This window comes from Humulus lupulus, chromosome 6 (assembly GCF_963169125.1).
Source record: "Humulus lupulus chromosome 6, drHumLupu1.1, whole genome shotgun sequence".
Classification (NCBI taxonomy): domain Eukaryota; kingdom Viridiplantae; phylum Streptophyta; class Magnoliopsida; order Rosales; family Cannabaceae; genus Humulus; species Humulus lupulus.
In genome coordinates this window covers 220,354,992-220,369,689 of record NC_084798.1, presented here as the reverse complement: position 1 = coordinate 220,369,689, position 14,698 = coordinate 220,354,992, and the positions used below count along the sequence as shown (strand labels likewise).

General features: G+C 29.0%; 1 protein-coding gene across 1 annotated transcript; it reads right to left on the bottom strand.

The window, feature by feature from the left end:
• Positions 1-5,629: 5,629 nt before the first annotated feature.
• Positions 5,630-13,976, bottom strand: LOC133783433 (wall-associated receptor kinase-like 6). Its single transcript, XM_062223057.1, has 4 exons — positions 13,889-13,976; positions 11,177-12,143; positions 10,179-10,286; positions 5,630-7,045 (listed from the first exon to the last, which is right to left on the bottom strand). Exons 2-4 carry the CDS (start codon positions 12,102-12,104, stop codon positions 5,829-5,831), a joined length of 2,253 nt encoding a protein of 750 aa, XP_062079041.1. The 5' UTR covers positions 12,105-12,143; positions 13,889-13,976; the 3' UTR covers positions 5,630-5,828.
• Positions 13,977-14,698: the final 722 nt, after the last annotated feature.

Below are 14,698 nucleotides of genomic sequence, written 5' to 3'. Positions count from 1 at the left end.
TTGCGTAGCACCGTACCCCCAACTACACTAGCTTGGGAACAAGTAAAACCAGCTGATATCGAAGTTATTCGAAAGAGACTATCTGTAAGCATTCTTTAAACCTTTAATAACTCATTATTAAATATTTTGTCTATCTTCAAAATATTTTAACAAATTCCAATTTTAATTGTGATTTTAGGAAAAATTCATTTATCCAGAAGACAATCCAGTAATCAACGATGCCATGGTAAGACAAATGCAAAAACATCTGACTGATTGGCGCCACACGATGAAGAAACACTGGGTAGATGTTGGAGGAGAGGTGGACAATGAGAGAGCGAAGTCAAAACCTTTTGTGTCGATCACTTCTTCTGATTGGGCAGTTCTGTGTGATTTTTGGGTTTCTGATTCTCACCAGGTATGCCGTACATTTTACATTAATTTTTAATTATAAAATTACAATTTAGATTAATGAGTACTGTTTTCTTTTTGAAGCGTATATCGAAGAAAAATAAAGAAGCTCGAGCTAAAATGACCATACCAGGAGGACACGGTTCCAAATCCATCGTTGCCCATGTTTATGATCACGTAAATTATAATAACTTATATCCTTACATTTACGAAAATATTATAAATGTCACAATGTTTAAATAATTTGCTTTTTTAGATGGACCCATCTACTGGCCAGCTCCCGAGCATGATCGACACATTCGAGCACCTGCACAAGAAGAAGGATAAGTGGATTAGTGATGCAGCGGCGACAAAACATGTAAGTTGCATAACCTTAACTAATTTATGATCATTTAACTTTAAAAAAGTTTAGTAAATAATTAATAAATATTAATTATTAATTGTTGTTGTCAATTAGTAATTATTTATTAATTATTAATTAAATTTTTAACAATGAAATCTTTATAATCTATGTGCCAATATTTTTATGATTAATGATTGTGGACTAAGATAAAAAAAGAATGTAATTAATGTTGTCCCCGTATCAGGGAGCTTGTGGACTAAAGTAAATTTGGTCATGAAAATCCATATCTGAATCAAAAACATGTAAATATAGTTGATGTATATGTTTGGAGACGTAAATTCCTCATTAATGGAATTAACTGCACTTACCGTATATATCAACAACATCTTCATGATTTTGATTCAGATATGGATTTTCATGACCAAATTTACTTTAGCCCACTTGCTCCCTGATACGGGAACAAAATTAATTACATTCTTTTTCAGTCACTGGTCTGCAGTCATTAATGATAGGATGTTGGCAGATAGATAATAAAGTTATATTTTATATGTTGTTATATTAAAAATTTATAAGTTAGGTTTTCAAATAATGTTATATTGGAATTCGAAATACGTGCTTTTTATTGTGCAGAATGAGATGACCGAACGTCGAGCATCGCAGAGTACGGCCCCTGCATCATCTGCTGCTTCTTGTGTCGGCGATAATGTCGACGGTCATTTCCCGCCTGATATGGATATTGTCACGGATGTCCTTGGACCCCGCTCGCGTTATAAGAAAGGGTTTGGGGGGTTGCCTAGGTTGAAGGCAATTGGCGCAAAGAGGGCAGCATCTTCGTCAACTTCTCAAATGTCCGGGCAATTGCCACCTGAAGTGGACACCATTTTGCAGCAAAATCAGGACATTATGCTAGAAAATCAGAACCTAAAGAAGCATACGACTAAACTTGAGAGTCGTCAACGGCGTCAAGATCTCCTGCTCAGTGCTTTGTTGAAGCAGGTTGGTCAATTGGCTCCTGGTTTTACTGTTGACTTACCAGACCAGGATTCGGACGAGGACGATGATGCTGATGGGGGCGGGAATGATGAGGCGGCCAGTACTCATTTGTAGAACTTTTTTTCTATTTATTTAAAATTTAATTTATGAGACATTTATTTTACTAAATTACTTTTATATTTTAATGTTTGGTGGAGACAATAAATATTAATAGTTGTAATTTTTTGTTTATTTATTTATAAAATTTTAATTTTATTTTTATTTCTAATTAAATAATATTACTAAAAAATTAAATAATTATTAATATATTAAAATTGAAAATTATTAATTAATATTAATATATTGAAAATAATATTAATAATTTAATACAAATTATTATTTTAAAAATACTTTTACCGGCGCAAAATTACGTCGGCAAAGAGTTTCAATCTTACCTTCACATATACACTTTTACCGGCGCAAAAATGCGCCACTAAAAAATTAAACTATTGCCGGCGCATTATTGCGCCGCTAAAAGTGTTTTTCACAATATCGTGACAGATTTTTTTACCGGCGCATTTATATTTTCACCGGCGTATTTTTTCGTCGCCAAAAAAGTCCATTGCCGGCGCATTATATTTGCGTCGGCAAAAGTGACATTAGCGACGGAGATACGACGCAATTCTTTGCCGGCGCAAAATTGCGTCGGCAAAAACTCCATAGTTTTTGCCGGCGCAAAACCATACTTTTGCCGGCGCAAATTTGCGCCGGCAAAAGTCTCCTTTTTTGTAGTGTTGGTTGCTTTCTTAAAAAGTAGCTAATAAATTTATTTATATGTATTTTGGCTAGACAATAAGCTAATTGGATGGAAATGATCCACGCATTTAGTTTGTTCTCTACAATTCTATCTATGGTGATTTAATTACTTTTTTTTTTTTTTTTTAAAAGTGTAAAGACTTGAATAAGAATGGATGACCTCAATGTATTTATTAGATTGGAAACTAATATGGTATTTTATTCCTCATGTCTTCTTATTATCTATGATTAAGACACTATGGACCTCATTATTAAACATCTCAAAGTCTTCCACGTAAAACAAAAGTATACATAACAGAACCATTTTAATAATTGATCATCTAAACTTTTTTTTGGGGGGTTTGGAAATCTTGATTCATCCTATCTTATTCTATGCTAGACTTTTAACACATCTATTGATTGTACAAATATTGTTATGGTCTGTGAGACGTGACTTGCATTAAAGACTTTGATGTAGAGTTTTTTTTTTCCAAACTTGACTGTATGAAGTTTTATTAGCTGAATTTTCTTAGTTCGCGATATTTACTTTCATTCTATCCATCGATCTCACTGTTTACCTGATCAAAATTATTTGAATGAATTTTTTTTTCCTCTAATTAGCACTTTTTTATTAAATAAAAATCGAATGAGAAATTTAGTGTTGTCATCATTTTAATTTGTGCATGTTCTTGTTAAGTAAGTATTGATTTATATATAAAATTTGGAGTAAACATATTAAAATTTGGCAGTCACGTTGAATAATAGATTATAAAAAAAAATTATAAAATTACCTTTGAAGTATGTTCTTTACTTTTTGCTGCAACAACTGATTTTCCAGTTGGTTAAACACTTTGTTTAAAAAGATTTTTGAATTTTTGACATAAAATTTTACTTTTTCAGTTCCATTGCAAGGACATATATATAGACAAATTCTTTGTTTTCTGTTTTTTTAAAATAAATTTATGTATATAAAAAAAACATGAATTGTTTTCAAAAGGTTTCTTATCATTGATATCATGATCACTTCAATTAGTAATCACTATTCTCGATAACTATATTTTGCTAAAAGAATTTGGTCAGTTTTGAATTTTTTTTATTTATTTGTGTTATTAAAGAAAATTATTACAAGTATAATTAATAAGGATTAAATTTGCTAACAATTTAATAATTTATGCTAGAAATGATAAGGTTGATCCAACAAAGTATTTGCTTCAAATAGCGACTCTTTTGACATAATATATACATCTATTACTTGGCTCTTTTAACATTTACTTTTTGGAATTTGACTTTTCATTCCATATTAATTAGTTATGAATTTGTCAAAGTCTTTTCAAGTAAAACAAAAGTATTATCATTGTCAATTGAAACATAACAATATGACTTGATCATATCATCAATTATATGAATTTTCTAAGCTTATATTTTGGCTTGGAAAATTCTTGTCTCTGAGTGCTAATTTGGACGAGTATTATATGGTGTAGAAGTAATAATGAATCTGACCTCCACATACATTTTAAATGCCTATTCCAACGTTAGTTCCATGGTGCACTATTGTTGCATATATATATATATTTATATATATATATAACATTCACTCTTCCGATTTCACTATTTACTAATTGTTATGAAAAATATATACCCAGGAATTAAATTTTTTGAAAATGAATATGGTTCATGTGGTGAACTAGGTTCGTGATTGGTTTGCTGAGTCAACTGAGTGAGTTGCTCAGGCAAATCATGTTTTCTTGAAATAATACCTATTATGTAATTGTCTTTGATTTTACATAATCAATTTGATAACTGTGAAGTTTCTTGATTAGTTCTTGAAAATGTGTATTTAATGTTCTTAAGTGTTAAAATAATTAAGTTTTAATCAATATTTTTATGAAATTAATATAATATATTTTATTATTGAAAATATTTGATTTGATTTAAATTTATGTTTATTTTGCATAAATAATAATACATTGTGGCAAATATAATGAAAGAAATTAAAAAGAAATAAAGATGCAAGCTTTGAAAGAGAAATTGGTATTTTTGAAAATTAAAAGCCCACTGAAAAATTACATTTTTAGGGAAAGAAGCCCAAAAACTAGAAGTGACATTTGTACAATGGATCCCCCATATTCATATTTAAGGCCAGTTTGGCATGAATTTCAGAACTTAGAGTTGTTTTAATATTTAATGTTTTTAAAATTTATTTTTTAACTCTTTTTAAAAAAAAAAAAGCTTTTAAATGATTTAGTGGCGTATTTCTAAAATTACAGTAAATGATATTTTCTATCTAAATGGGGTTTCTACACAATTCATTACAATATTATTTTTAATTACTATATTCATACCAATTAATATATTTTCATTTATATATACAAATTTTAACCAATTTTTCATTTTATTTACTAAAATTGTCTTTATTATTTCTTATACAAATATTATCTAATTAATTGAGAAGCATGATATTAGGGTATGTATTTAAAACTTAACATTTTAAAATATTTTATCTTTTTGGTTTATTTCAAAAAAATTCTGAACCTCTGCCATAAAACACCTGTTATATACATTTCCCCAAACACTGCACATTTTCCTAAATTCAAAACCCCAAACCTCTTCTTCTCTCCATTCCCAACTGCACATTTTTTATGGTAGGTTGATTCCTTCCACTCAAATGTAAACATCTATGTGCAAGGTCAAGAACAATTAAAGATCTCTTCTTTTGGTTCATTTTTGATAACTTGATCATCAAGAATGTCAAAGAGACTAATTTTTTCCTCCATTGTCATTGTGTAATATGTCGCCAAACATCTTCCTTCTTTTAACCCTTGTTGTAGATATTGCTTTTTGTCCAATCAAGGGCTCTACAAGAACCACTCCATATTGATTTTTCTTTTAATAAATAAATTACATATTTAGACGAAAAAATATATATAGAATAAAGAAATGTTGTGCTTCGTACCAGAAGAGATCGAGTATCGATAAGGAGATTGAAATGTATATTTGTGTGAATATGATGTTCACCATCATTCTCACCTACTTGTAAGGATAATATTTATGGAGATAATATTTATTAGATAGTGGGCAATAAAAATTCGTATAAAAAGAACTAATTGGAAAAAAAAAAGGCCAAAATCATACAAAAACATGAATACTACTATATTATATTACATAGTAAAAGTACCCAGCATCGAATGCTTATACAATCAGATGAAACCAAAGTTAACAATATTAACCAATAAAGTAAACCACAATATATAATTGATCTCGAAATTCGAGATAGAAAAAAAAAGTGAAGAGTTCTACGTACAAAAAGGATATTACTATTTGTTCACCCTTACAACAATGGTAATTCTTGATGCAACGAGAAGCTAGTAGCAGCACTATCAAAAGCTAACCCTGTTGACGATGTGGAAACATTCCAAGAGTAGTCTGCAATTTCAGGTTGTGCATATGCTAAATCTTCATAATTATGTTGAATACCATTGGAATCTTTATTATCAATGCCTTGAATCCTCTCTAGCTCCTTTGCTACTTCTTTCATGGTAGGTCGATTCCTTCCATTCAAATGTAAGCATCTCTTTGCAATATCAACAACAATTAAGATCTCTTCTTTTGGCGCATCTTTGAGAACTTGACCATCAAGAATGTCGAACAAACTACTGCTCTTTTTCTCCATCGTCATCATGAAATATGTTGCCAAACTTCTTCCTTCCTCCTCTGACCTTGTTGCAGATATTGCTTTTTGTCCGGTCAAGAGCTCGACAAGAACCACTCCAAAACTATAAACATCACTCTTATCTGTGAATTGGCTAGACTGAAAGTATTCTGGATCTAGATAGCCAAATGTGCCATAAACTAAAGTGGTCAGGTGAGTTTGCTCTAAGGAGATAGTTCTTGATGTACCAAAGTCTGCAACTTTTGCCCTCAATTTTTCATCAAGGAGTATGTTCGTAGACTTGACATCTCGATGATAAATTGGAAAAGAAGCTGCTGAGTGTAAGTATGAAAGAGCTCCTGCAACTTCAGTTGCAATTCGTAATCTCATGTTCCATGTGAAAGGAAACTCTGCATTTTTGTCATGAATATACTCAGAAAGTGTTCCGTTTGGGATGAATTCATAAACTAGAAGTGGAACATCTGTCTCCAGACAACATCCCAATAGCCTGACAACATTTCTATGATTGATTTGTGTAAGAATGACAACTTCATTGATGAATTCAGAGAGTTTGGCTTCATCAATTATTTTAGACTTCTTTACAGCAACAATCTTTCCATCTTCCAACATTCCTTTGTACACAGTGCCTTGGCCTCCTTGCCCAAGAACTCTGTCTATGTTGAAATTATCAGTTGCCTTCTCTAACTCTTTTGAATCGAACAACTTGGTTTGCTCGACATTGTTTTCACCTGAATGTATCTGCTGTTCCAACAAAAGGCCACCATTTCGTTTGAAAAATGCTTTCTTGCGTTTAATTTCTTTTCTTTTCTTTATGAATTTGTATAGTCTCCATGTACCAAAAAGTAGAACTAATAATCCAAGAGGACTCCCCACACCTGTTTAACATGTATGAATAAATAAACATAATCATTCATTTATGGAAATTTGGAATTTTTAAAAACTTATTCTTAATTAGTTTGTAATTTTAAATAAGCATAAATTAAATGAGATTTTAATATTATTGTTTCTTTTCCTCTAAACTTTAATTTTTTGATATAAGTTTTATAATATATAAATTGAAATTTATCAAACATTTGATATTTTTCCTCTCTGTTTGTTTTGGTTTCTAGGCTAGATAATGAAATATACTGTTATTCATTTGATAAAAATATTGTTCAAAATACAATGCAAATTAATTTTTTGTATTTTTTCTTAAATTTTCCTTCATGATTGTTAAAATTGTGTTTTTTTTTACTAATTTTGGTAAAAATATTATTTAGGAATATTTGTGGCAAAATTATCCAAAGTTTGAAGATTGTACGCGGCATAGATCCAATCTTCTTTCACTACAAGAATGTTTGAAATTAGAGGCGTACTTAGTCTGCCGGTAATGTACGGGTTATTAGCGGCGGACTACTGGGTCCGCTGCTAATATGTGGAAATTAATAAAAAAATTAATTTTTTTTATTAGCGGCGGACTTACCAATTATTAGCGGCGGGTAGTCCGTCGCTAATACAATGCCCAGGAAACAAAAGGGTGTTCAGTTTCAAAATTATTAGCGGCGGATATTTTGCCTTAGTAGAGGCGGACTATCCCCCGCTAATACTATTAGCGGCGGGTAAATATCCGCCGGTAATAAGACTATTACTGGCGGGATATATTAATAGCGGCAGGTCCCGCCGCTAATAGTTTATTACCGGCGGGATAATATTATTAGCGGCGGGTCCCCGCCTCTAATAATCTTACATATTGAAATTTTTGCACATTGAAAATTAGTCTAAAAGTTAAATAATAATTAATTTGTAAAATTATTATTATTATTACAAATTAAAAAATTATGAATAAAGAATTAAATAAAAAATAATTTATTTTTTAATTATTTACTTATTTTTAATTTAATTAATTAAATAATAAAAATTTGATATAACATTATCTAATATTAAATAGCATTAAATTATTTGAATATAGTAATTGATAATTTTATTTAATAAAAGTTTTAATTATTTGGATTATCTTCACAGCAGCAGCCTCCACAAGCTTATTACCCTTCACCACCAGCACCACATTTTGCTTCACCACCATTGTCGTGCCCTAATATGGGTGATCAAGATATTGACCTGAGTGATAATGAATATATCTCGCCTGGTTGGCCCGATCTAAACAATAATAATAATTAGTTTACGTTTTTTAATTAAATTAAGACAATTGATATTTTATTATGTTTATTTTATGATTAGATAGTTTATATGTAATTAACTTAAGACAATTGATATTTTTATTATGTTAATTTTATGATTAGTTTATATGTAATTTTGTTTGATGAATATTAATTGTGTTATTAATAATTAATTTTAATTTATGTTAAATTTTATTATCTTTAAATAAGTATTGTATGTATATTTATTATTAAATAAAATCAAACGAATTATTATATTTTAATATTATTAATTTATTACCAGCAGATTAATAGGGGCGGGACCGCTGGTATTAAATGAGTCAAACCAGGTTGACTATTTTTTTACACCAACGGATTCCCGTCCCTATTAATCTGCTGGTATTAATAGAATACCGGCGGGAAGTTAGTCCGCCGGTAATACCCCTAATCACCGACCGAGTATTACCGGCGGAGTATTATCGGTGGACCTCCGCCCCTAATATGCATTACCGGCGGAATACCCTATTATTACCGGCGGAAGCCTCCGGTTCTAATAATCTCTTTTGCTGTGGTGTTTTTATAGCAGGAAAAATACCCAAAGTTAGTATAATAGTAATTTCGTCACTCTCTGCATATTGATCTCCATTAGGTGGTGACTGGACCAATTTCTGGTATTTTCCACTGCTAAAAAAAAAGATTAAGTCTATGATGTGTACAAACCTCAAACTTTAGGGTAGTTTTGGTGCAAACATTTTTATTATTTATTATGACAAAATAGCCTCAATTTATTTAATTAAAATTTGCGATAGATATAAAATGTATTTATAAATTTTTATTAGAAATCTGGTTGATTAAAATATATGGATATTGGCAGTAAAAATACATAATTTCTCAACACGTTACAGTTAAATTCCTAAGTTTTTTTCTTTTGCATAAAAAATTACATCATGTTACGTCTTTTTGGTAATCGTAGTTACCTAGTAGTTAAGATGTGATTATTTCTTTTGGAAATGTGCTATAATTTCTTAAGAATTGATAAATTTAAAAGATATTTTCACTTCTAGTTTTATTCAAATATTAATAAAAAAAAATAATATAATGAAGTTGTTTTACTCACATAATTAATTTTGTGAGTAAAAGTATAAGATTTTTTTGTAAAAATGAGAGTAGGTGGATGGATGAGTTCTAATAGTAGAAATGTTATCTCAATTACATTATTTTATTATTTAAATTGTATATATATATGTAATTTTTAAATTTTGTTCCATTATATTATATATTTCCAATATATATTATTATTGATTTTTATTTTTGGTGGAATGAATTCCTAGATGCACATTATGAATTTTTACTATGTTTTACGTTAATTAACCACTACAAAATATTATTTTATGATGAATAGATAATCACACATACACACAAAGAAAATTATAAATATAAATATATATATTAGAGAATTATTTTATAGGAGCTTCACTTTAAGCTCTATCGGTGGGGATCTTAGTGTTTTTGACCAGTAAATAGTTTTTAGCGCGGTTTTTTTTATAATCATGTATATTGTAGCTATTTAGAGTATCCTGCAAATTTTCAGAAAATTCAGAATAGTTTATAGTACCGAAAACTAAGTTCAAATATGTTATTTTTTTATGCGCGTGAAAAGAAACATGTTTGAACCTAGTTTTCGATACTGTAAACTATTCAAAATTTTCTGATAATTTGCAGGATGCTCTAAATAGCTACAATATACACAGTCATAAAAAAAATCGCATCAAAAACTGTTCATAGGTCGAGAACACTGCGAGCCCCACCGATAGATTTAAAATGAAACCCTATAAAAAATTGTCATATATATGAATTGGATATAAAGACATACCTATAAAGATAGCCTTGCGTTTATAACTACAGTGATAGTCCCCGAAAGTGTTCACGCAAGTAGAGCCTCCGGGGCAAAACGCTCTTCCCTCAATACATTCATTAATATCTAAGAATTAAATAACACATAATTTTTTTAGTTAATATAAAATTTATTATTTATTTATTATCATATATATATATATATAGATTATAAAAAAAAGAATACTGTAACTATAATAATAAGTCCTAACTAATTGCATTTATGAACAACTTTTATATACAATTTGTGTTATAAAATAAACGTAGCTAATATACGAGGAACTCATAAATCTTTATATATAAAAAGTGTGAAAATTATTAGTTTTAATAGTTTGTTTTATTAACTTTAACGGAATATTTTAAATATTTCACGAAATATATCCTTAAAACTAACTAAAAATTATCATTAATATTTTAAAATATTATCATATTATATTTATATATTAAAAAAATCATAAACAGTATTTTGTTTTAATTTTTTATTTAATAAATTTATGTCATTCTTTTATATATATAATATTATTTATTTATTTGAAATTTATAAAATAATAATATAAATCTAATATATATAATTGATAAATTCATTAAATAAATAAAACTAATGGATTACTTGTATTTATTATATATACTTGTATTCTATAAATATCTCAAAATATCATATTTTAATTTATTTAATTATTTATTATTTTTAAATAATTATCATTGTAAAATATCTCAAAAATATCCTATTTTAATCTGTTAAATTATTTATTATTTTTAAATAATTATTATTGTAAAAATATCTCAAAAATATCCTATTTTAATTTTTTCAATTATTTATTTTATTTTTTTAAGTTTAAGTGTTTATAAACTACTGTTAAATATAAGAATATTCTGTTAAAGTTAACATTAAATAAAATATAAAACCGTTAAAATCAAAAAAATTTATTATCTACAAACTTATTCATTTTATAATTAATATTTATGGGAGAGGTTTACCTTGACTACACCCACCCACCAGATAGGGATTCCCTCGAAGTCCATAACCGCACCGACAATGATGTATTTGATCTAAAGATTCTAAAAGGAGGTCGTCTGCCGAATTAAAACAATAGAAGTTGCTAGTTCTAGTTGGCAATGGCATATCATGTGTTTTAAACACATCGAAATACGTACGGTTAAGGGACCAACTTAGCCGGACGGGAACATAATCCAGATCACCAAATGTTTTATATTTATCAATTTCATCATAATCTATCAAGAATGCATATTTGCATTGGCTAGGAGTACCAGAAGAACCATTATCCATGGAGATTTCGAAGCTGTTACCTGCAACATCCGAAGGGAAGACGACGGAAGTAGTACAACATTCAACGCCGTCACACTTACTAAAATCAATATTATTACTACTTGATGTAGTTGTACTTTGGGATGAGCATCCATTCTCGAAGAGCATGTTGCCTGACCTTGTTACGAACTTGGCCAAGGCACCACAACTTACTGCAATGAATACATTGTCACGCGAATAGTAAAACGGGGTTTCTGTTAAATCTGCTGATTTTTGCCTAATGAGGTTTCCACAATCGAAGAAACTAATGGGGTTTCTCACCACAATCCATTGGGAATCGTAATCATTACGAGGACGACGATAGCTGCTATAATCAGGTTCTAATGAAATATTAAGTACCTGTAGCTGAGTGTGTTTGAGAACAGGCATGGAAGAGTTGTGGCAGGAGATTTCGAATCGTTCGTCAAGAAAACATTCGGATGGTCCAATTCCGAAAGGGTATGGAATATCTACATTTCCACACTTTTCTTGGCAACCTGGTCTTGCAAGTGAAGCTAGTGTGGACATTATTGTCATTAATAATAATGATCCAATTATAATAACATTAACAAACAAGTAGTAGTTCGGCAGACTCATCATCAGTGCCTCTTTCTTCTTTATTGATCACTTATTTGTTATCTGGTATCACATTTAATAAAAAAAAACACACATAGTATTTCAATGGTGAATTAAACTTCAGTTTGAATATATAAATATATAAACAAAAAAATACTATAAATTGATAAGCAAATATCTAATTAATTAAGATACCATTTTAGCAATAAGTCAAACTAAAAGATATAAGGTTAATTAAACAACTATTTTGTATATTCTCTTTGATCAAAATACACACTTAGTACCCCATGTTATTAATAATATTGTTTATCTAGTACTCTATAATTTAAAATTTTACATATTTGGTACCTTAAACAAATTTGATTAATGAAATTTTATCAATACAAACAAACTATCCTCAATTATATGGGTTTCAAATTCAAATTTAATTACTTAATTACATATAACTTAGAGCAATTTATTAGTCATATTGAATAAATTTGATTGATCGCATTTGAGTCCAAGTACCAAATATGTACAAAATTAAATTATAAGGTACCGAATGAGTATTACCGAAAATATTAGATACCAAGTTTGTATTTCGATAAAACACAATATACTAAATATGTATTTACTCGAGATATATTAATATATAACATCTATAATGCATGAAGTAATTACTAAATTCCCTCATAAATATATATATTATAACTCGCAAATATATAATTTAAAACTTGAATTCGAGTACTCATATAAAAGAGTAAAAAATAATTTATGGACATCATCAAGGAAATTATCATAGAGTGCTAATATGACAGGATACAGTTTTTTTACTTCCAGCATAGTTATAATTTCAATTTTTTATATAACAATATACAATATATTTATTTACTGTTTCACACGATCAAATTTTTAATGATAGTGTGCAAATTTTTTATAAATTTTGAATAATTCACCATCCCCATTACAAATAAAGGTAACCTTCAATGTTAACTTTTTAGTCACAACATATATTTTGTGTGACTAAATACCACTTTTAGTAACAACAAAATATTACTTGTGACCAAAATGTCATACTTAATCACAAGTTGTCACTAATGTAGTTTTAGTCACAACCTATTATTTTTAGTGATAAAGTTTGTTGTGACTAAACATACATTTAGAACAAATTGTGATTTTTTTGACAAATATTTTTAACCACTGACTTTTTAGTGATGACATAGGTAAGATGATTTTCTTTAGTCACAAATTTTTTTATTTTGGTCACAAAATTTATTATGACTAAAAATAAGATTTTTTGTAGAGCCAAAACCAAGGATCAAACAAATCTATTTGATACAAAAATTTCACGTGCTGAAAACAAGAAAAATGTAATGGTATGCCCCTTTTGGGGGATGTATTATAGAATTACCCTACATAATAATGGAATTTTTTTGGTGCAAGCAACTTGTTTCAAACACAAAAGAAAAAGCATGCGTGTGTACATGTGTGCAACAAACTATTTAAATTTTGATTTCGACACTCTAAATAATCCCAAACTTTTTGAAAATTTATGGGAATAACACTAAAAATTATGAATTCTGTTATATGTACAAGTTACTTTGCCTTGTAGCTCAAAATAATAAATTATATCTAGAAATGAATTGAATGATTCTGTGTAGAAATTTAAAATAAATACTCTACTTTCTCATAAGTATTAAATAAACTATATATTGAGAAGAAGGTAGATAATAAGAAATTAAAAAACATAAAAAATAAATAGAGGGATAAAATTATTTCCAAGAAACAGCAAGGTATAGTATGAGTCTATGAGATGTTGTGTTACTTACCAAGAGAGATCGAGCGTTTTTTATATCTCCCAGAGAGATCGATAAGGAAAGTGTTAATTATTTTTTCATCAATGAGAAACTAGGAAGGTATATTTGTGTGAGTATATGTGTGTTTTAGTGAGAATATATATAATATTTCAAAGATACATGAAATTAATTTAGGGAAAAAAGAAAAAGAAAAAAAAAAGACTTATAGCAAATATAGAAGAATCGAGGAAACAACCACAGTTGAAAAGTCTTAGCTGAACCAAGAAAGAAGACTCGAGGAAAGAAAAAGTCTTAATTTGCTTAGACACCACGGTGGTCCCACCATCCAAATTGATTGGTCTTTGAACCAGGCCGGCTCTATCAGGTACTTTATTTCATTTCTCCCTTATTATTATAATTGTTGGCCTAGTTATCATCTAATAGGACCATGTGTGTGACCAATGTTATTTGAGTCTTCATTTTATAATAATAGCTAATCATAAACATATTGTTTTGCACGTCTCCTAAATGTGAAAGTTCATCAAATTGGTTTCGATGTTGTTGCCAATGACAGAAGAGAACGAAGTAGTACAACAATCGATGCCTTGGCAATACCTAAAATCATCAATAATATTACTTGTACTATTGGATGAGCAGGTGGAGTGGTCAAGAATTGATTAACCTTCTCTGCTATTGAAAAGGGCTATTTTGTTCTTTATTGTGCTATACTGTCCTAGTCAACATTTTGTAATCATTTTCCTGATTCCAATATTGTGGGAATATTCTCATGTTGTTAGGATTTGGTTAAAGGTAGGATACGTATTATATTTCCGTTACAATGCT

Bases quoted from the DNA above. Each gene is read 5' to 3' on its own strand.
- LOC133783433 (XM_062223057.1), bottom strand. From the start codon at position 12,104: ATGATGAGTCTGCCGAACTACTACTTGTTTGTTAATGTTATTATAATT. The intron at 10,287-11,176 runs GTAAACCTCTCC...TTTAATTCTTAG, and splicing joins GGTGGGTGGGTGTAGTCAAG to ATATTAATGAATGTATTGAG. The intron at 7,046-10,178 runs GTATGTCTTTAT...CATGTTAAACAG, and splicing joins ACGCAAGGCTATCTTTATAG to GTGTGGGGAGTCCTCTTGGA.